The sequence below is a fragment of the Oryzias latipes genome, chromosome 6 (assembly GCF_053564925.1).
Source record: "Oryzias latipes strain Hd-rR chromosome 6, Olatipes_Hd-rR_3.1".
In the NCBI taxonomy this organism is placed as follows: Eukaryota; Metazoa; Chordata; class Actinopteri; order Beloniformes; family Adrianichthyidae; genus Oryzias; species Oryzias latipes.
The window spans coordinates 9,376,321-9,399,432 of record NC_136242.1 but is presented as its reverse complement, the minus strand read 5'-3'; the positions used below and the strand labels follow the sequence as shown (position 1 = coordinate 9,399,432).

The window sequence follows — 23,112 nt, the reverse complement described above, 5'->3', positions numbered from 1 at the left end:
CAATCAGGCGTGAGCATGTTAGAAGGCCACACCACTGCCACTAAAAGCGAGCTTTGAAGAATCTGTCAATTAAATGCTTCGGCCACCTTGTTTTACTGAGGCATCATATTGGTCAGTTTATAATTTGAATAACAATAATATGTAATGAAAAAAAAATGGATTAACAAGAACATATTAATAAAATTTAGTAGAGCAAGAATGATTATTCTGACGAATAAAATGACTAACATCTGTTAACAGCAGTTTATTTCTCTATGGAAGTCTATGGGATTTTAGCTTTTTGGGACCAGCAGGTACTTCCTATTTGGAAAGCAAGGGGGGAGGGGTTTGTTCAGGTCCAGTTCTCATTTACTATCAATGCTTCACACTTGACAAGGAGGGAAGGGCTTCTTCTTTTTCTACTGTTAACCAGGACATATACCTACAGTTGGAAGAGGGTTGGTGCGAAATGTCGAAGTGGTCCAAATTTTGCTTCAGGTTTTTTCTTTCACAGCTCTACTCCGATAAATGAAAGACTTGGTGTCACAAACCACACAAACTGGGCGCAAACAACAATTAATAATTTCCCCTCTATGAAAAAATTTCAAACGGTTAATTTGTTTCTGGGAATTAAATGGGATGTCATCCATACGTAACCACCGAATCCAAGTATGATCAACACGTCATCAAAAAGAGTTCAGTTCACCCAAAGCATCAGGATGTGACGCGGGGGGGGGGGGGGGGGGGGGTTCCTGTCATGTGTCCGTATATGACAACTTGAGGTGATATCGTGTGTCTCATTGGTCAAAGATCAACTTATAGTGTAACTTTTAACACGTGTTCACTGGCTGTACATTTTATATGTACAGACATATAACGGTTGTAAAAGTTGCATAGCAATGCGTGAGTTTTGCACGCGGAAGCCCCCATGCGTTTACATAGACCCTCAGTCGCTTGTGTTGCTGAGGGTAGTGGGAACGTAGCAGACACTTTTCACTTCTCTGGTTGTGGTTTGGTGAAGCTTCAGAGACGTTTTCTCTGGACGGAGTTCATTAGCAAACCCCTGCAGATGACTTACAGCCTCCTCATTCAGTCTGACAGCAGAGTGAAGCCTCACTAATCTACAGCTGAAAAAAAACAAACTGAATAAAGTGAACGTGGCTCATTTAACCATAACCGGATCAGGCTGAGGACCAGCCCAAAATTAACAAAATAACGAATCAACACTTCTCTATTTGTGTGATTATCCATCATAGGTAAGAAACGTTTTATTGTTGATATCATCGAGCAGAGAGGCTGGCTTTGGAGGCGTCATTCACGCTGGTTTTCTACCAGGCCACCACCTTGAAGCAGCGTGCTTAACGTTTATCATCTTTAGAGATGAAACTGAGACCTTCCTTTCAGCTCAGCAGAGGTGGGGGGAAACGACGTCCTGCCAAAGCAGGTATTTCATTTCACAATGTGTCTTTGTGCACAATTCACTCATTTTTGCAGTCGGGCTTTTGCAAGTGGAGGGCCTCCTCCATGTCCGTTTCACCATAATAATTTCTTTGTCTTCCAGGATGTCCACACGTCGAAGCTGATGTCCTTTAGACACTTTCCGAACATGAATAACAAACATGCAAAGCCAACGTGGATGAGAAAAGTAGGGAGGAAAAAGGGGGGCGCGCAGTCTCCTTGTGGCTTCCTATTGTCACATCCACATCTGGTTTTGGTTAAAGCAGAAGGCCCAGGCAACGCCTGTCACACACTGGGAAGTCGGCAGAGATTTGGCTCTGTGGAATAGGAGTGGGGTTTTCTTTTCTCACACATACACATGGACGAGCACACAGTTCTCTCACAAAAATGTTCATCACAAGGACCACATTGTTTTTTCTTGAGTTTGAGCAAATGAAACTATTTGGTAGTTTATTCTATAGTTATACCTTGTTCTTTTTCACTATAAGGCGTACTTAAAAGCCTTCATTCTTCTCAAAAAAACGACGAGTGCCTTGGATTAACATTAGTTGTGTTTACTGATTTTGAGAGGTACACGGTGCTCCGTCAAAATGTCAGTCTTTTCGTGTTACAAGCAAAGGTTGAGTTAGCTTAGTCACAGTAGCATTTGTTTCAGTGGTATGAGTCTGTTAAAGGTGTCGTAAATACGATAGCGCAGCTTCTAAAGTGGCTAACATGTTGAGTTAGCTTAGTCACAGTAGCATTTGTTTCAGTGGTATGAGTCTGTTGAAGGTGTCGTAAATACGGTAGCGCAGCTTCTAATGTGGCTAACATTGAGTTAGCTTAGTCACAGTAGCATTTGTTTCAGTGGTATGAGTCTGTTAAAGGTGTCGTAAATGATAGCGCAGCTTCTAAAGTGGCGAACATGTTGAGTTAGCTTAGTCACAGTAGCATTTGTTTCAGTTGTATGAGTCTGTTAAAGGTGTCGTAAATACGATAGCGCAGCTTCTAAAGTGGCTAACATGTTGAGTTAGCTTAGTCACAGTAGCATTTGTTTCAGTTGTATGAGTCTGTTGAAGGTGTCGTAAATACGGTAGCGCAGCTTCTAACGTGGCTAACATGTTTAGTTAGCTTAGTCACTAGCATTTGTTTTAGTGGTATGAGTCTGTTGAAGGTGTCGTACATACGGTAGCGCAGCTTCTAACGTGGCTAATATGTAGAATTATTTCTACAATTTCTGTGAACGTAGCAATTTAGTCTTCAGTGGTACAGTTCCACCAGATTCATTGTAAATACCTATTTTGACAATTCTTGTACCTGTATGTTTTTCAGTCTGTGCGGTGGTACTGGAACTCACTACGTTCACGTATCACTATGTGCATGTAAAAAAAGACCCATTGACAACAACCCAGAGCCGTCTTCAATAAACATCGGAACGCAACCCAAAGTATAAAAAGGAACACAACCCATCTGACAGACTCCTTTTTTGTCTCACATAACGCGCCTTCAGTGTGCTCATGACATCATTTCAAAAATAGACCATTCAATGATGGTGCACCTTATAATCTGGTGTGCCCTAGTGTGGAAAATTCCGTAATTTTATTAAAGCACAGAATTTTATTGTAAATGTTTCTTTCATATTAAACCAAAAAAGAAAGCTTTTCCTTTGAATTAATTTTTTCCTTCCAATCACTGGTTTGATTTGACTTCTGTTGGTTGTTGTTCATTTATGATAGAGAACCTTTAATATTTGTAATTTCTGTCATTTTATCATCTGTTTTGTTTAGAGCTCAGATCAAACTCCTGTGGTGCATGGTTTATCCCCTCATCGACAATGTTGTTTTGAAAGTGTTTTATTGATATAAACAGCAATTATCTCCTATTATTGAGACAAAATGTTTGTAGTCAAAAAATGAGACGGAACAAAACTAACTGCTTTACCTGATGTGAAATCTTTCAAGCTACATTCACACTGCCCTCAGCAACCCACGTTCAAGTGGCCACTTCCAATGAAAAGTCTATGCACATAAATAGGCATTTCAGGCTTCCATGTTCAAAACTCTCGTTCATGTGTTGCTCCCCCAATGTTTTACATACAAAACACTGAGAAAACAGCAAGTTAAACCAGATCAACATTTGACCAATCGGCGTCTCAGATTCGGTAGGGACAAATAGATGACGTCCCTTTTTATTCATAGAAGTGCCAACCATTTGAAAATTGATCCTGGAGGAGAAATGAATAATTCCACTTCAATAGTTCACACCAAGGCTCTTCTAAGTGTAGGTGGTGGACATGCGCTATAGTAAACAGCAGCAAAAAAAGAAGAAACCCCTCCCCGCTTGTCCATTGTGAACAGCATATGCTAAACGTGCGTTTAGGAGCTTTCATGGCGCTCAAGAAAGTCTTTGACATGCCCGTTGTGAACGTAGCATCAAGATAATTTTACAGTTTAGGTATTTAAAATAAGTGACAGATACAGGACTGAAAACAAAACAGACCTGACCTTTGAACCAACAACTCCAAAGACCCAAAATGTGGCGAAGTAAAAAAGCTGGGATATGTGTGTGTGTGTGTGTATGTGACTGTAGGATGAAGCTCTTCATAGCGGCTCATTTCCAGTTTAACCCTCCTGTTAAATAGAAGTAACTCAACCCTCTCGGTGCACTTATACACAACCTTAGCCACTGGCTTAAAGGAGAAAACGTCTAAGCAAGTCCTGTATGGAAGGCAGGGCCAACGGCATAAAAACAATAGTGCCTCTGTGCCTCGGCACCCCTCTGGATCACATTTCCTCTGAGGTCCAGATCGAAATGTGGTGGGGGCCCTGTTGCTGATCTAGCAAGCCAGTAAAGAAAGCCACATTGGAGGGAGGTTGCCGTATGTCAATAGTGATTAGGATCACGGTCACAACTGTTGCTGGTGCGGGGCACACAGAAAAGAAAGGATGAAATTCTGGGGGGAGGGAGAAAATTTGCCTCCTTGAGTACTACTGACTGGTAGCAGCTTGTGGGGATTGCCCCACATGCAGTCTTATAAATGAATCAATAAAACATCATTTTCTGGTTCGTCTGAAAGTTCAAATGGAAGCTGTGGTTCCCCCCCCCCCCCCCCCATCTAGGTCATGGTGTGATTGGGGAGAAAAAGCACAGAGCCTCATGTTAAAATGTCTAGGGAACATGTTCTCGTCTCACAGCCGAGAACAATCAAATATTCCTTCATTGTAGTTTTCTACATTCTAATACAATCTTAGAAAAAAAAAATCAATTTTGCCCAACTGCAAATCTAAACGTTTCTAAATTCATCGTTGTGGGTCATGACGAAGCAAGGTGAGGCGCGTTCCTATGGCTTTCCTGGGAAAATGTTGATATTGTGTTACTGTGGAGGCAGCACTTTAACATGTGGAGGACATTGATTTGAAATATATTCAGACAGTTTAAAAAAAAAAAAGAAGCCTTTTCAAATGAGAGACTTTGCTGAAGCAGTCGGCAGCCACACAAACCTTTGGAAGTCAAAGTCTATTGAGGAAAAGCGTGATTGCAGGATGGCCCAGAGACCCCAGAAGAAGTTGGATGCCTTGAAAGGAAAAAGAGAAATAAGTACCTTTGGTAGAGCTTATTAGTTTCCAAAGTGTGCTAAAGTGTGTCAGAGTTTTGAGGCAGGCGATGCATTGGAAAATGAAAACATTTGAAATAAAACAGGAAAAAAAATACACTGAAATGTAAAATTATTTGTTGCAACTTGTACTTTATGTTGAAGTAAATAAAAAGAAAAACGGTTCTCACTGATTTGTTTTTATGGAAGTTTCATGAGGATAAGTTTCACACACAACAAAAGGCAAAACGTACATTTAAAAATGATTGTATTTTCATCATTTACATAAAACAACAGTGTACCTTATAATTCGTTATTTATGGAATAATTCTGGTTGTGTTTACTGATGGTCACAGGATTTTAAGAAGTACGCGGCGCTCTGTCAAAGTGTCTGTCTGTTGTTTTACGTGTTACAAACCAGGTTGGGTGTTGATGGGAATATGGTAACGCAGCTAACATGTAGCTGTGTTTGTTTTACATGTTACTAACAAAGTTGGGAGTTACCGTAGTCACAGTAAAGGTGCACACACACCGGCTGAATGTGCATTCATGTAGCCGTGTAGAGCGTGTTCTTGAACGCGCCACACTCGTCTGGTGTGAACGCACTTTCACCTTTGTTTTAGTCGTATCAGTCAGTTTTGTGTTGCAAACAAGATTGGGAGTTAAAAGGTATTGTGAACACGCTAATGTTGCTAAAATGTTTTGATGTCTGCCTGTTTTTTTTTGCATGTAACTAAGAAGACTAGGAGTTACAGGTATTGTACGGTACATAAACTAAGGTTGCTGTTTCGGTGTCAGTAACTATGCCCAAAGTCCTTCACTAATCACTATATTATGAACTATATAGTGCGTTCACCATTTTGTAGTGCTTCCGAATCTACAATTCCAAAATAGTGTCTTAGAAATTTTCTAGAAGTCTCTGCGATACACCAGTGTGCATCGATGCTCACTAGATAAGCAAATATAGACCACAATGCAATGCGGTTAAACAATTTTTGCAAAAACATTGTATTTAAATGTATTTATTTAATAAAACATCAACGTTTTTATCTTTAGAACTCAGTAGATTAAAGAATGGTTGTTGTAAAACGCTCAAATGAATTAGATTTTCACTTCGTAAAATCGATGACGTCATGGAGCCTAGATTTTTATTTTATTTTATGGGCATATGATTTATTTTCATGAGGTGGGTGATAATTCACTTCATCTAAAAAGAAAAATACAAATTTTAATCATTTTTCTCTAATCGTATTTCTCAAAAAAGCCCCTTATAACAGGGAGATTAAATGTCAGTGCCTTGCTCAAGAACACTCTTTGGCAAGGCAAAAACATAAAAGGCTGGAGGCAAAATGTTTAATAGACGGGACTAAGCCCGTGCAGCCAGTCAGCGTATATTCCCGCAGAAGTAGGACTATTATAGGTGTAAAAATGTAGATTATGCTTGTGGTGAACAGGATCAAGAGCTGTATTTTTATGTTTGGTTACATTTCCTTGTGCCACGGCGCGGAGCTGTAAAGACAGGCGTGTGTGAGCTCCAGTTGTTGCTCCGTAACGGCTTCTAAACTGCTGCTGCTGCGTGCCAACTGCACGCCGCTCAGTCAGAATGACAAACTTCTGAATTGAATGGTTCCCTCCTTAATGGCTTTGCTCACTTAGGCTTGTGGACTCCTATGCCTCCATAAATTTCTGTTGTTCCCCACCCTTATTGTAAATCTTCATGGTAAGGCCACTAGCGAGTCCTAATAAGATCCAGACGGGCCTCTGTTCTGCGGCCCAATGATATAATCACATTTTTATTTGATAATCAAATAAAGGGTGGAATAAAATACTTGAAGAGCAATGTGCGGTTTCCCCTTGGCTTTTTTTTCCCCCCTCCCTGGCGGATTTTCATCTCTAATCTTGGTCTGTACATGGAGGAGGGGGGGGGATTGAGTGCCTTTCTATTATGATTAATAACTGCTCTCCATTAAGACAGCATTAATCCAACACTTAGAAGGGACTGTTAGAGACAGGGAGCCATTGAGAAAAAGGGAGATGAGAGACGTGAAAGAAGAGCCACATCGGCGAGGATCCCTGCAGAGGAGAGGCTGGTAGCAAAAAAGCTGCTGCGTTCGCCGCCGTTTGCCAAATATAAACGCAGGAAAGTCGACATTTCTGCTGAGAATTGGCAAAGGGTCACACGTTGTTAAAGCCACAAGGCTCCCCTCCTCTGAGAATATCTTGAAGAATTGTTTATATGAAGGCAATTTAAGCCGAACTATTCAATGGTTTGCCCTACTGTCATTGTTGCAAAGAATTAGCAGGGACTGATGTAAATTGAATAAATTGAAGAGAGAAGAAACTCGACTAACAAGCAGAAGAAATGGAGCGTGTTACAGATAATCAGCTATAAAATCAAGTTTGATCAAAAGTGATGGGAATCATTTCATATTTATATAAACACAACCACTCTATAGCTGCAGATTAAACTAAAATCAAGGCCACACTGTAAAAACTGAACCTTAGGAAAGTAAAAAGAATGATAGCTCAAGAAAAGCTGTCATATATTCTGTCTTTGACGAAAAATAGTCTTTTTTTAATAGTGAAAAAACGTTTTTTTCCTAAAATAGGAGTTCTTGGTGAGAGCATTTTTCTTACCTCACTGACAGATTTTTTATCTAAAGAAAATCTGCCAATGGGGTAAAAATGTTTGACCCTTTTCTAAAAGTCCTAAAGTATAAAATATATTTCAAAATGGAAATAAAAGCAACGCAAAGACAGAGTTTTTATGATGCAAGAAATACATTTTTTTGTCAGAATGAAAAGAACGTTTAACTTGCTATTTAAAAATGTTAATAGAGCCTAAATTACAGAATTAACATTATTTATTTTGATTTAATTCAATTTTTAAAAGGGGCAGAGCTAGAGGGGTAACAAGAGGGGGTAGCTGCCCTACCAGCAAAGACATTTGCCTCCCTCCAATTGCTCCCCAATTTTTCATCAATGTTTGCGTCATTATTGACAAGGGTTAGGGAGTCACTCATTCAAGCTTTTTTAAGCATTCCAAAAATAACAAAAGCAACATTTTAATCATGATGCCCTCTAATTATTTGCTACGCCCCTGTATTATGTATGCCGGCCCATCTGGGCTGTCAGCTCCCTGCCCTTAGCCAAAATCCACGCTGTGTTCATGCTATGGCACGAAGAAATTCCTATTTTGAAAAAGCCCAATAATAATAATTAATCAATTATTGTTTAAAATACATATTTTTAAAAACACAATAAGAACTCTGCTGTTCTTATTTGCCCCCCTTCTAAAGTCGGTTCCAAAGTTGCCCCCCCCCTAATTTTAAATGTTCCAGCTCCACTGGAATGAAGCATAACCAACGTTTAGTTTGTTTTTTAGGTAAATAACCCAATGTATTCCACTAAGGACACAGGCTAACTCAAATATAAAAACGTCTTTGTGGATTTTACATTTTTTTTAGTCTAGAAGATCAGTTTCGTTCTTTTTGACACGCGATTTGTCAAAATAAGTTGAGCTGGAAACTTGGCTTGTTATGTGTCAGTGAACAATTTCTCTCACATCCCCGGAGTCAGGAGCCCCCCCCATGTTTGTCACAAAAAAATCTGAATTCAATCAGTGGGATGTTACCCCCCCCCCCCCCCTTCTCTTTTAAGTCACGTCCCCCCTCCTCCTTCTAATTTCCCGCTCTCTGTTTTTTATGCCGGAGCACCAGTTATTTTAAAAAGTAATATGCTTTCTCATCACTTCTGGGCTATTTCAAGAGACATTCACACCACACAGAAATTGGCCAGACAATTCTGCACATTGTGTTGAGCTGTGAAAGCTAGACAGATAGCCCAGCACCACTTGAGCCACCAAAGAATGAAAATTGTGGCCATAAGAAAAATAATTTTGGCCGCCGTCTTTCATTTTTTCCTGCGCTAGCTTCTAATCAACTCAAATGGACTCCATCAAACTTTGAACAGTGGTGGGTCAGTAGTGGATGCTTTGGTTTTTTTAGGGGGGGAAAAGTGTTCCGCTGCTGCTACTGTGCCATTCCTGAGGTCGACATCCATGTGGATGTCGTTGAAATGAATTAATCTGATAAATCTGAGTTCATTCAGCAAAGAAGAAACGCCACTCAGGAAGTTTGTCAAAAGTCTAGTCAGAGGTAGGCGAGGCGTAATATCGTTCTTTTTTTTTTGCAAGACACTCACTAATGAGAATTTGCAGACTTGAATGTAGAGCTGCGTGACATCTGCCTCTGTAACTGTGCCGTCCCGTCCCGTGTTGTGCTTGTAACTCTCCAGGTAAGCGGTGAGCCAGTCTCGCTGCAGCTCCATGCTGGGATACAGGCTGTAGTCCACATCTGTCACACCTTAAGCACATCGCACATTTAAGGCAGTGGGGAAATTCATTGTAAACCATGTCATTTAAACAAGAAAATTCTATTAAAAAACGTAATTGGCCTGAACTAAACTCACAGTGTGGCGTTAAATGTGAGAAAAAACTCAAACGTCACAAAAATGTTTATTATGGCAGTTTCTTTGTGTTTTGTGTGTTGCTGAAAAATAATGACTCTAAACTGCAAATTTCAGATGAACAGGCACTCTGCCGCTCTGCAGAAACTATGCCCTAGAAAACGACAAAGGCGTTTTGGTTTAAGCTAAAAACGGCATAAATATAATTACAAGACCACTGGAAAACATATCAAAAGATGATCCGCGTGGGAATTTAAAGAGACACCCCAATGAAAATCGTCTTTTAGGGTTTTTAAAATGTTCGTGTAGCATTTTTCTCATAGTTGAAGAAACTCTATGTTATATTTTGATAATTTGATATCAATAATCCCAGCACTGCTTTGCGTAGAAAGTATTTATTGGGTTTCCGGGAAGATAAAATGGAATATATCACATCAATATATTATAAAGTGTTTTTTTAATAATATAATATCACAAAGAGACATTTGGTATATTATGATTACAGACATCTTAATATTTGCACATTTTATATTTTGCATATTTGCACAGTTCCTTGGTACAGTCTGGACATTTTGACATTTTTATATTATACTTGTTTAGATTTGTTATTTTGCACTTTGATGGTGACTGCTTTAGTGTCATTGTCCAAGTGGAAAGTGACAATAAAGGCATATCTTATCTTATCTTATCTCTTAATATCGCTGTCGTTTCTGAATTTGCTGTGTGGGCAGAAGCACTGCTTTTCATTTAAAGGACAGCCTCTGAAAATGTCCTAAAAAGTAAAATGGACAAAAAAATCTTAGAGTCTTAGAGTTCCCAAAGTTTTGTTTTATTCTGCAAAATAGGCTATATATATATATATGTATTAGGGCTGCACGACATGAGCAAAACTTGCGATATGAGTGATTAATATTGAGATAACGATATAATTTGCGGTAAATAAAAAAATAGCGAAACAACCAAAAACATCATTCCCAGGTCATTGCAACAGTTTAAGAATTATACTCCAAATGACCCTTGTCTACATAGGAGGGGAACATCTAACATAAAAGGGCTCATCTGATTGGTCAACAACGTTAAAGGGTCAAATGCATAAAGGGATTTATTTGATTTGTTAAATAGTTCAAGCTGCCATAAGATTCATTTAGCACATTTAAGGTAATCATTTATGGCAATTTTTGCTGTCTTTTTTGCGACATGCGTATTGCACAGCTTGATATTGCGACAACGCCAAATTTGCGGTATAATGTGCAGGCCGAATGCATATATATATATATATATATATATATATATATATATATATATATATATATATATATATATATATATATATATATATATATATAATTTATTTATTTTGATTTCTTTTTGTGGTACATTTAAAATTGGGATTAAGTTCTAAGTGGGATGTTCTAGTTTGCAAAATACTCTACTGTACGATGGAATTTTAATCTTCTGAGACGGCCTCAGAGCTCAAAGCAGAGGCCTTTCCAGTTAAGGTGGGATCGAGAACGATGCTCTACAAATAAGGTGTAGTCAAGCTTTGGCGTGACACAGCTGCTCCATGAAAGCCGCTTTAATCACCTCCCAAAACGGGGGCTGAATGCAGCAATTAGCTGCATTGCAGGCAGGACACGGTATCATAGTAAATCCAGATTACAGATATAGAAGTAAGTCAGAGATGAGGCACAGTGAGGACAGACGCTGCAGATCACATGACAGATTTCCTTACAAGAAAAGGATCCAAGGACAAAAAAGTCAGACCTACCGGCAAATTCATTAAAGTGATTGCCAATATCGAAGGCCTGGTAGTTGTAGTCTGCATACTCATAGTCAATGAATTTCACCATGTCTGATGGAGGAAGCAAGAGTTAGAGAGGGCAGGACAAACACACCTGGATAGTCAGGTGACCCTGTCCAGATGACGTTTCTGCTAAAGCTGCTGCAGGTAAACCTATGTTACGGGTCTGATTTACAATTAAAGTCTCATTAGCTGTCACACACCTAGGTGTGTTCTCTGCATCTGACCCATCCCTGGGGGAGTGGTGGGATACAGACACAGCCACGTTCGGTAAACGTTTGGTGGTTCAGCCTTCCCAATGCAACCTGGGTCCCCCCCTCTTTTTTGTAGAATTTTTGGTATGACCCGTCCATAGATTTGAACTCACGACCTTCCAGTCTCAGGGTGGACACTCTACCAAAAGACCATTGAGTATTATAAACACAGATAAAAGTTTCCTCACTTTCTTTGGAGTTGTAGATGATGTTTTTGGTGAGAAGATCGTTGTGGCAGAGGACAACCGGGGAGCCGGTCTGTGAGAGGTTCCTCTTCAGGGACTCCATCTCTGCAGACAGAACCTCATGGCCGGGCATGTCTAGTGCAGCTGCAGAACTGGAAAGAAAAGAAAAATTAAAGATTAAATGAGATGTTAATCTGGTTAAGAATTTTTAAAAAAATGAAATGTTGTAACTTTTTGGAGTTTATAAGCAGGAACAAATGGTTCAAATTATTTAAATGATTGTATTAAAAGAAGTGCTTTTAAAATTATTTTTCTTTTGTTTGTTAAATTTCAATTTTAGCTAAGAGTCTCTTTATCCATGACATCCTAGGTCCTCCTGAAAAACGGACATCTTGACAAAACAATCTCCTAAACAGTTTAGCGTCTTAGCTAAAAATTCCCCAAAGTCTGAAGCTTTTTATTTTTATGCTTTACAATAACTTTTCTTGTGGAGAAAATGGAGTAAAAGTAAAGGTGCAGATATAGAATATCAACTTTTTCATGTAGTCATCCTACAACAGCACTTCTATATTTATCTATTTACTGTACTGTAAATACAAGATGCTGGCTTTTCCCTCTATAATTCAGTCTGTCGGAGCAGAAACTAATATTCTTGAACGGCAGTGCACAAAAAAAAACTAATTGTCTCCTAATTAATGTTAGTGTTTCCTTTTCAGCCCCAGAGCTGCTCTGACAAGAGGGTCTCTTTAAACAGAGTAACTTAAACACTACCTATTTACTAGTAAAGGAACAAACAGATGCTCTGGTATTATACACACTTGGAGAAATAATTTAGTGAGGCCTGGGAAGAATGCAGAGGAAAAAAAAAAAGGAAAGGGGAGAGAAGCTGTGTTTGATGACGGCTAGGTTTTTCTGCAAAAACAGATAAAGTGTTCTGTGAAACATTTGATTTCCTGTTTTCCCCCCGAACAAAAATACAACTGTCAAAAAGAAAAATCTAAATTCTTCCGTTTCCTACTAATAATTAGGATTAAAAAAATAATAAACTTAGTTTACCACCTAAGAAAAAAGAAAATGTCTTTATTAAGACCCGGGAACCTTTTCTGCTATCGGATTAGAGGACTTGTGCTCTAAAAGCAATCACTACTGGGGGGTTTTTCTGCACATCTTCTTTTTCTTATATTTTCCGGGTTTATTAGGACTTTTTGCACATTTTATTTGTCTTTTATTGCCCAAGTTTTTTTGTGTTTTGTTAGTGTGTTAAAAACCAATAAATATATATTTTGGTTAAAAAAATGTTGGTTATTTTCCTTATTTTCCTGTGAATTTATGAACCTATGTCCTAGTATTATATTGTCAAAAAACTGCATAATTACAATGGAACTATTACTGGAAACGCTTTGAAAATGGATCAAAAGATGATCAAAATGGGAGTTTAAATGACTCAAATATTTAAGTTTTTTTTTAACAATGTGGCAAATTATTTCTATTTAATGAAAGACATTTTTTTCTGTTTTTGTTAAGAAAGATTTGACATCTTTTGAAGTTTTTTTCCCCCTGCAAAATACACATTTTTAACAAAACAACTACCGGTAACATCTTACAATAGTTGTTTGAAACATTTAACATTTAATAAATCAGGTTAATATTCAAATAACTAGATGTATTTTTTTGTCTTTTTTTTACCAGTATTTCTTTTTCAAAGCTGTGAGTTCAGAGCCTGCAGCTTTTGTCACTGATGATCAGCCCCCCCCTGGCACACACAGTTCCTGTGTATACTTCCTAGTATGAGCTAAAAAACGCAGCTGAATGGTGAATCACACTGATTCCTCTTCAGCTCCTCCATCAATTTAACCTAACAAACCACTTTTGTTCTAGAAATCTGAGAAAACTCGGAGGGAAAAGTTCAATCAAAGACTTCAATGGGAACCTGTCGTCTTGCCATCAGATCTTTTCCTCTCTTTTCTGTCCTTCTGGTGAAAAAGAGCGCGTCAAGTGCGTTCGCCTCCTGCTCTCTGTCGAATTTCTGTAAGGTAATTAGTGGAATTTCCTCCTCTGGCGCTTCATTATCAATGTGCCTTATTTACATATGATTTCAAACACAAGCTAAGCACTTCGATTTTTTTCCCCCCCCTACTTTTTGCAATTTGATGTGACGTGTGGGAGTGCAGGCGGGAGGCATAGCAGGGGGCCTTTGACAGAGAAAGAGGTTGCACTTATGCTTTCCATTGCTTTTCTTTCTTTTCCATCTCTGACTCGTGCATTGCTTCCCTTCTCCCCGAGTCTTGCAGCAGCTGCAGGCTGTGTGGCTCTCCTCCTTTCCTTTCCTCTCCTCTCCTCTCCTCTCCCTCCATCTGTCTGTCTGTCTCTCCACACAGCGGGTGGCATGGGAGCTGAAGACCTCCTCTGCAGGTGCAGCCTCTTCCTGCTCTCTCTGCCTTTTCTTTAAGCATTTCCTCTGAAGATCACATTTATGTCGGCACTCACATACAGTCTCAAGTACAAAAGTTTCTTAGATGCTTATTTAAAATCCATTCTGCCTTTTTGAATTCATTTTCTCTCTTTTTTTCCCATCCTTATCCTCAAAGGCACGCTTCCCTCAGGCTGCAGGTCTATCTTAAATAAAAAGCCAAATTTGTTCATTCTAAAACTTAATCAGTGCAAATGTTTTTCTGATTTTTCCTCCTGGTTTTCCTAATTTTCATGGCTTCAATCCTGATCTCTGGTTCTCTGAAGATGAGTTGAACCGGACTGTGTGGAGTCACACAAATGCCTCACAATATAGCTCCATCTATTGGGGCTCTGAATGTGGTGCAGGTTGCTTTGAGTGTCTTTTCTTCTTGTCCTTGTGAACAAAACCCATGTAGAGTTTCATAAAATGTCTTGTGAAAAAAACTAATCAAGAATAGTTGAGAATCATTCTAACTCATTCAGATAAATGTTTATTTTTTACCAAAATAAATTTGGTTTAAGGCTCAAAATATATAACACAGTTGTAAAGACCTATGTGTTTTAAACATGTTCTTGTAGCATTTTTCTCATGTTGGAGGACATATTTAGAAAATTTAGCTTAAAACTGCATTTCTAAGTATTTCTTTATTCAAATCGTTGTGAATGAAAAAGAACTTGCTACAGGAAAAAGCTTGTAGTTGTGACCTGCAAGTTACGGCGGGCCACAAGCTCCGTGCTCTGCTCCATTCTGATGCATGCACTTGCAGATCCATGTATGTCTTTGTTTTCCTCATCTGAACTGAGATCTGGATCTGAACTGTACCGCTGGATAGCTCCAATATTGCTCGCCATTTTTGTTGCACCGCCACTGTTAGCTTGGAGTTGTGAGTGGGGAGGCTAGCAGGAAAGAGTGTAAACAAAGGGATCACTTCTTCGCCAACAGCTCCGCCCACAACTCAGGTGTGAATTTCTGATGAACTCTGCAGAAACTATGTCAAGAAAACAACACAGGTTTTTTAATTTTGGCTAAATTCGTAGTTAAAAGACCAGGGGGGTATTCCAGAAAGCATGTTTAAACTAGCCTGACTTTAACCCTGAACTCTGGCTGAAATCCGCCTGAACTTGCTTACTCGGGGTATGTCGGTTCCAAAAGACCGGATATGAGTTAGCGTAATTACGCTCGACTTGGTAACCCTGGGTTAATGCATGTGCACGACAAGTACATAAAGACATTCTCAATGGATCGCCTTTTCCGCCTGAATTTGTGTTTCCAGTGGTGCCCAGCACAAAATAAAGGGTGATGTAACTCCCACATATTTACATCCAAGATGCTCATTGCCCGTTCTGAGTTTTAAGTCCTTCCAAGGCTAATGTTTTGAGCACATATTAATCCAATGCTAACCCGTCTTCCGGTTCCTTGCAGCGAAGAATAAAGCACTGACCGCACGGATTTAAAAAAAACATGAGCGATCAGGCCCTTTATAATAATCATGACAATAAAAGCACATTTATTTTTTTTTATTTTTTTTTAACTTGTCCTGTCCAACAGCTAGGCAGACAGATGAGAGCTGAGGGCCTCTTGTGTTGGACATATTTTACTTTAACAAGAGGGGTTATTAATCTTCAGACAAACCAAAGGTATGTGTGAATAAACCCCTTTTGTAATTGAGGCCAAACTTTATTAATTTCAATCATGTTTGAAAATCTTTGGTGTTGGACCGGACGGAAAAGGAAAGAGGGGAAGAAGAGAGAGGGACGTTAGAGAGGGGGGGGTAGGAGGGTGATAATAGGAGGGGAAGGGGGGTAAGACCATGAAGCAGCATAAAGCAACAAGTTTAATGGTTGTTAATCATTATGGTAAGGTTCAAATGTAGTACAAGAAAGGGCGGGGCCTATCCACACACACACTCAAATGTTATAAACACACCTGCTAGCTGCAAAAATGTCCACCTGTCGACATGTACACAAAACAGATAGTGTTCACACGCATACTTATGCCTTAAAACCAACTAGTGTGAAATATTTCAGTCATTCAATCATGCAAACTGTTAGTGCAAAGGTGAGCTAACACCTGTGCTCAGGTGAGTGTTTATGTTCTTCTGAAATGGATGGTGGAACGTGACAAGAAGTAGGGAGAGTGCCCAGCCATCCCCACCCCAAGACCCCCAACGCCACACGGGAACCGGCAGGGAACAACCGCCGCCCGGGCGACCAAGCCCGCCACCCAGGCCAGGGCCAGCAGGACCGCCGCAAGGCCCCCAGAGCCAGAGAGCAGGGAGGCACGGAGGGAAAGAGAGGGCCGCCCCAGCCCAACCAGGAGAGCAGCCCCCCCGCCGCGCCGGGAGCGCCCAACGCAGGGCCCCACCGGAGAAGGACGCCCACAGCCCCAGACGAGCACCCCACCACCACCCAGGAGTTCCGGGCATCCCCCCGCCCCTACCCCAGGTACGAACCAGGACCCCCCAAGGGAGACCCGCTCCGCACTCCAGGCAGCCATCCGCCCGGCCCACGGTTGGTCCAGGGAGGAGCAAGGCAGGGGCCCGCCGCCCCCGCCCAGGAGGGGGGAACCCCGGGGAAAAAAAAGGGGCCCACAAGGGGTGTTATAAATATGGCCCGACCAGGCTCGGCCATGTTGGAAGTTTGGCGGGGCCCAGCGCTCAGGGGCAAGGACCATGACCCACCCCCCAGGGACACGAACACCCCCGGCTCAGGTGTAATATGAACCCCCCCCACCGTGCGGAGAGAGCACCGCCGGGCCCAGGGAGCCAGCACCCAAGGGACACGGCCGCCATCGCCAAGGGGCCCGCACCCCCCACCAGGGAAGGGGTAGGGGACAGATGGACCCAGGTCCCACCTTCCTTGCAAAATGTGTGTGCGTGTATGTGTGTTTGAAAGGGTGTGTGTGTGCATGTGTGTGTGTTTATGTTGGAATGTATATATTGAAGGGGAGGGGTGTGTTTACTAAGGGGGGTGCAGTTAAAATTGGCGAGCAGGGCACTAAGGGGACATCTCCTGATTACTCACAGTGATGTCCCCTCACCCTCCCCACCAAGGGGCCCTAAATGTCTAAGGTGCGGTTAAAATTGGCGGGTAGGGTGCCAGGAGGACATCTGCTGCTTGCTGGCAGTGATGTCCAAGCACCCCCCCTACCAAGGACCCTACATGTCCAAGGTGCAAATAAAACCGAAAGAGGCGGGGCCCACTCCATACGGCAACCATAGGAGGGGGGCCACTGCCAAGTAGCCCCCCCGCCAAGGCGCATCGCAGGCTAGACCCCCCACCCCCTCACCCTAATATGAGGTTATATGAGGAAGGGGGTAAGTTGGGGACAGCTGGTAGACTGTCCCCCGGTGGTCAAACAGCTGTCCCCCAGCCCCCCCCTGCAGCTTTGCGCTGATTTTGCTGTTCGATGCCAGCTGGAGCCCCATCAACAGCTATAGCAGATTTCGCAATGCTAAACGTTTGCTGGTTGGACCAACACGCACTCAGCGCAAAGCTGCTGACGAACCGCGGTGCGTCCGAAGGAGGACCGCAGAAGGGGGAAAAGGAGGGATTGCTGCTACGCAGTCCTGAGAAGCTGTGTTAAATCATCAGGAGTGCACAACAGTCACAAAGCCCTCTTCTCTGCCGCAATCACAAAGCTACACTGCTCATGTGTCTCTTAGCAGCCGGACACACGAAGATAGCGATGACATCATCGCCCCGCCTCCTCGCTGGAAATGCTAAGTCGAATTGAATAATGCAACACTATTTGCAGGGCTGATGGGAAAATGAAAATGCAGTCCCCTCTTTGCATTTTCATTTTAATTATGACACAGAATAAGCAGTTTTTAAGAAGAAAATGAAAAAGCATTTTGAAATATTGCTTTTTCATTTTAATTTTGATGATGCAGTTACATTTTGAAAATGAAAAAGCGTTTCTGTTAATCCATTTTAATTGTCAAATTAGACATTTCTAAATTAATTTTGCTACACATTTAACAGAGATCTTTTTGAAAATGAAATGTCAAATACCACTTTCATTATCATTTTAATTAAGTGACAGAATAAGCGGTGTTGAAGAAGAAACTGAAAAAGCATTTTGGTAATTTGCTTTTTCATTTTAATTTTGATTCAAAAAATGCAGCTTCATTTTGAAAATGAAAAAGAATTTCTGTTTTTTACTTTTATTTTTAATTATGTTACAGAATCGCTTCCATAATATACAACTTATAAAACTTAAATGAATTGATTCAATTAGTAACATGTAATTGAGTTAAATTCATTCAACCTAATTTCTTACGTTTATCCAACTCAATAGTTGTTTATACAACTCAAATTTTTCATATCTCTTAAAATAAATGTTATATTACTTTAATTTAATTAAATGTTTTTCCACAATAATTTATTGTACCTCTTGAATTCTCATGTGTCTAAGTTTGAGGCTACAGATTCTCTCATTTTTATAAAATGAAAATAAATGATACAGTGTGGTTTTACAATATTTACTTTGCTTTAATTATCATGACTCTGATTGTTACTTCTGTTCATATGCAGCAATACTGCAATAGTGGTGCTAAATAAAGTCATCATGCTCTCCCTCCCTCTCACTCATGGTGCAGAAAGAATTAAACAACAGGGCAAAATAACTCTGCAAAACACAGAAAAACAGCTACAACTAAATATATTTAGACAAAAACCTACACTTGTGCCCAAATCCTTCCAGACAGGCAAATGTAATGGTATCCCACAATTCCTTGCGCTGATGATCTAACAGCAGCACCAAAGTTACACCTACTTCATTGAATTAATTTGAATGAAAATAAAATAACTGTCTGATGACTACGTGTTATTTTTAAGTTGACTGTACTCAAAAAAATGATTTATTTTAACTAAAGCAAATAATTAAGTTAGTAAAAAGAGTTTATTTTTCCAACACCCTCTCATGGTGGAAAAAGTATTATCTGAGCTTCTTCATCCACTAAATCATCTTCAAATGGACACGTCATGCTGCTTCACCTCTCTGAAAACAAACTAAGCTTCAACTAAACCTGCTCCAGACCAGGTTATGCTCAGAGCATGATGGGAACTAAGCATACCCTGAAACATACCTCTGTTTTTGGAACCAAAAGTTGAGGTTATCCGCTTCCTTAGCCTCAAACTTACCGTGGTAACTCACATAACCTACTTTTTGGAATACCCCCCAGTAGATCAGTAGATGATCATAGTGGGTCTTAAAGTTTGCATTATAGAAGAGAAAATACGGCTCATTTTTTGGAATAATTTGGTCTTAATTCTACAGGTCCACATCCTTTTTTCCTTGTAGCTTGTGAGCTGCGTGGTAAAACCCAGGCAGTTCCACGCTCACTGGACTCCTGACCCCTTCAGTGCAAACGCAAACAAGGCTGAACGTTTGGCTGATAAGGCAGAGCTTCTCAGAGAAGCTCGTGGCCAAACGTCTGTTTCTTTGTAGTATCAGGACGACCGCTCTCACCTCTCACCCCTCAACCCCTGTCAGAGATAATGCAATGTCAATGCCATGAGGGCCACGAGGGCCACTCCCACGTCTTGCCCCATCATCAACCAACGTTAGCTCATAAGGGAAGATAGATCTCAGTGAAGGTTTCTGGAAAGACAGTGAGTGGGTGGATGGGAGAGCCTTTAACAGAAATGAAATGTGTGGGAAAAGCATCAGTGAAAGCTCTGCTGCCTGAAAGAAAATGTCTGTGTTTTCTCAATGAGCTGACAGCAGAAATCTTCCACTGAGGGAGACTTTCATCTCCACCTCCACCACGGGTGTTTGGAGAAAGCCCTGTTTTCTCCACAGTCAGAACTGACAGCTCTTTTTACCAGCTCACACATTCATTCCCCTTTAGTACCTGACACGTTAGTGAACTTTTCACAAAGACCTTCCGCCGTTAGCTACCACCACCACACCTGCCAAGATTCTAAGTCTTGTTTTTGCCAAAGCATGATGATTTAAATTTGCAAGCTACAGCTTAAATCTAGACGCTTGAAGTCTAGAAGTGTTGGTGATTGAAAGACTGTCATCCAGGTCCACTAACGTTAGTTTAAGGAACTGAAAGTCTAAAATTGTCCACCGGCCTGTTGAAACCAAAGAGGCATTTGGGTCAAATGTGAAATTTATTTCAAAAATATTGAAATTTATTTGTAGTTCATCCCATGTTGACCTGTTCTGATGACTGGGCTGTTACACATACATGTACTGTTGGCTTGGAATGAAGCATAACCAACGTTTGTTAGCTGGCAGATCTAGTTTGAACCCACTATTCCTCTATGTTGTCAGCAGGGCTGGGTGAAAAAAACAATAGTCGTATTTTACTTTTTCTCAATAGAAGAATGAGTCTATCGTGATAAACTTTTATTTTAAAAGGGTCTGAAATAAACACTCCTCATTCGTGAGCATTTTCTCCTCTTTGCCAAGTAAAAGTCCGAGGGTTAGTTGTCACATAGCGAAAAAACGTTTGTGCAAACTTAACCATGTTTATTAGCTCTCCTTTTGGTGAATTTCTTTTGTCCTCTCCTCCTCTACTGTCTGCACATTAGTGAAAGAAGTGCATGCAAGACTGTGTAACGTTCATTTTTGAGCGGTGAAACAACAGAACATTTGGTGATTATTAACAGTATTCAGTCAGAACTGGAGGAGATAGCTGCTCCACTTACAGCGGATCAATAAAACAAAATTAATTCTTAGGACATTGATAAAAAACTTTATTTATAATAATAGAATAGAATCCACTGTATTCTAGCAGCATCTTTGTAGCGTTACAGAGCTGGTGTTACACTGAAAAATGTGACCTGTCCCTTCCCTCACAAGAGACGCAGCTTTAATGTCAATAATATAAAATAACAATAATCCAAAATATGATACTGTTATGATTTAGTATAAAATGTAATCACCTGGAGGCAGAATAAGCAAATCTATTGGAAATCTGTCCTTGTTTTCTCTGTTTTCTTTGAATTTGAGTTTACAGTTAGATAACAAAAAAAGGCGTGTTCATAACATTTATAAATTACTTTTATGCATTTTCTTTTTCTTAAAAAAATTGAGAAAAAAGTTAAACTTGGCCGATGACTAAATAATTAAATTTCGGCCCCTGTGTGGAGGTAGTACCGAGAAAAACCAGAGTAACATGCACTGCATATCTGAAACTGAAAATACTACCAATCTTTTTATCACCTGAAGCAGAGCCACCAAGCATGTTCAATGTCAGACTGAAATAAAGGACGATGGGAAAACCTGCACAGCAGCAACAGTCTGAACTGCCAGAAGAAATTTGGCCCTAGTTGTTAGTGAAGATAAACTTCAGTATTGCATCAGCAGGTTGAGATAAAAGTATATGTTGATACACATTTAATAATAAGAGGTAATGATGGATTTTTCTTCAATAAAAGCAATCTAGGAAATTATCTGTGGACTTTGTCTCTCTAAAAAACAACATTCAGCTTCATCGTCTGGACTAAAACATAATACAAGAGGTTTAACATGGCTCTGAAATCATACTTATCACTTAACATGACGTTTAGCTTATATATCTCTTTCCTCTGCTTAACAGGTGCAGCACTGCAGTGCAAGCAGCCGTTACTACGGCAAGTATTACAGTATAAGCATGATGACGAACTGTTCACATCTCCGCAACTTCCTTATTTCTCACACAGACACCTCGTCAGGCATTATCACTTACCGTATGACCTCGAATGACATTATACTGAAGGACTACATACAGTATCTACATACAAGCATCCCCCGCTGATGAAATCACTGGAATTATTATATGTAAAGGGGTTTAGTTAAGTTTAGTATTGACATCATTCCTGTCAAATTTATTGAAATGTATTTCTTTAATTCCAAAGATAGATTTTCCCTGTGCATGGAAGAACAATGGTGGAAAACCAGAAACCAAGAGTCAAGTAACAGGCCCATGTGGTGCATTTCAAAAGGCTGGGAGTCCTACAAAAAAATCAAAAGTTATAAAAATAGCCAAAACCTAATTGAGATATAACAACTTTTTCAATTGGCAACACAACAATATCAAACAATTATTTGACTAAGTGGAAGTTTTGGCGAATGAATTTTTTACTTTACTTTACTGTACTCTGTGTCAGTGATGTGAAATTAACCCAGCAGTGATGACTCCAGGGGGGTATTCCAGAAAGCAGGTTATGCTAGCTCCCACTGTAAGTTTGAGGCTAAGGAATTTGATAACCTCAACTTTCGGTTCCAGAAATGCACGTATGTTTCTATGGAAGCGATTATGTAGCATAAATAAAAAGCAAAGTCAAAACCAGAAATGCTTTTTCATTTTCAAAATGAAGCTGCATTTTTTGACTCAAAAATATAATGAAAAAGCAATCCACCAAAATGCTTTTTCATTTCCTTCCTCAACACAGCTTATTCTGTCACTTAATTAAAATTAAAATGAAAATGGTATTTGACATTTCATTTTCAAACAGTTTTCTGGTAAATGTGTAGCATAATTCATTTAGAAATGTCTAATTTGACCATTAAAATGGATTAATAGAAATGCTTTTTAATTTTCAAAATGAAGCTGCATTTTTTGACTCAAAATTAAAAAGAAAAAGCAATATTTCAAAATGCTTTTTCATTTCCTTCCTCAATACAGCTTATTCTGTCACTTAATTAAAATGATAAAGAAAATGGTATTTGACATTTCATTTTCAAAAAGGTCCCTGGTAAATGTGTAGCATAATTCATTTAGAAATGTCTCATTTGACAATTAAAATGGATTAACAGAAATGCTTTTTAATTTTCAAAATGTAACTGCATTTTTTGACTCAAAATTAAAAAGAAAAAGCAATATTTCAAAATGCTTTTTCATTTTATACTTAAAACCGCTTATTCTGTGTCATAATTCAAACGAAAATGCAAAGAGGGGATTGCATTTGCATTTTAACATCCACCCCGCGCAAGTTGTCACAATATTC

The 23,112-nt window shown here is 39.8% G+C and overlaps 1 protein-coding gene across 2 annotated transcripts in view; it reads right to left on the bottom strand.

Moving 5' to 3' along the window:
* Positions 1–23,112, bottom strand: part of LOC101175315 (ethanolamine kinase 1) — a 41,715-nt gene that overhangs the window by 3,189 nt on the left and 15,414 nt on the right. For both annotated transcript variants that reach the window (XM_023955589.2, XM_078948389.1), the window contains 4 exons: positions 11,719–11,867; positions 11,244–11,327; positions 9,212–9,372; positions 4,917–4,990 (listed from right to left, as the gene is read on the bottom strand). In XM_023955589.2, coding sequence (XP_023811357.1) covers positions 4,917–4,990; positions 9,212–9,372; positions 11,244–11,327; positions 11,719–11,867 — 468 coding nt within the window. The remainder of the gene's footprint in view (positions 1–4,916; positions 4,991–9,211; positions 9,373–11,243; positions 11,328–11,718; positions 11,868–23,112) is intronic.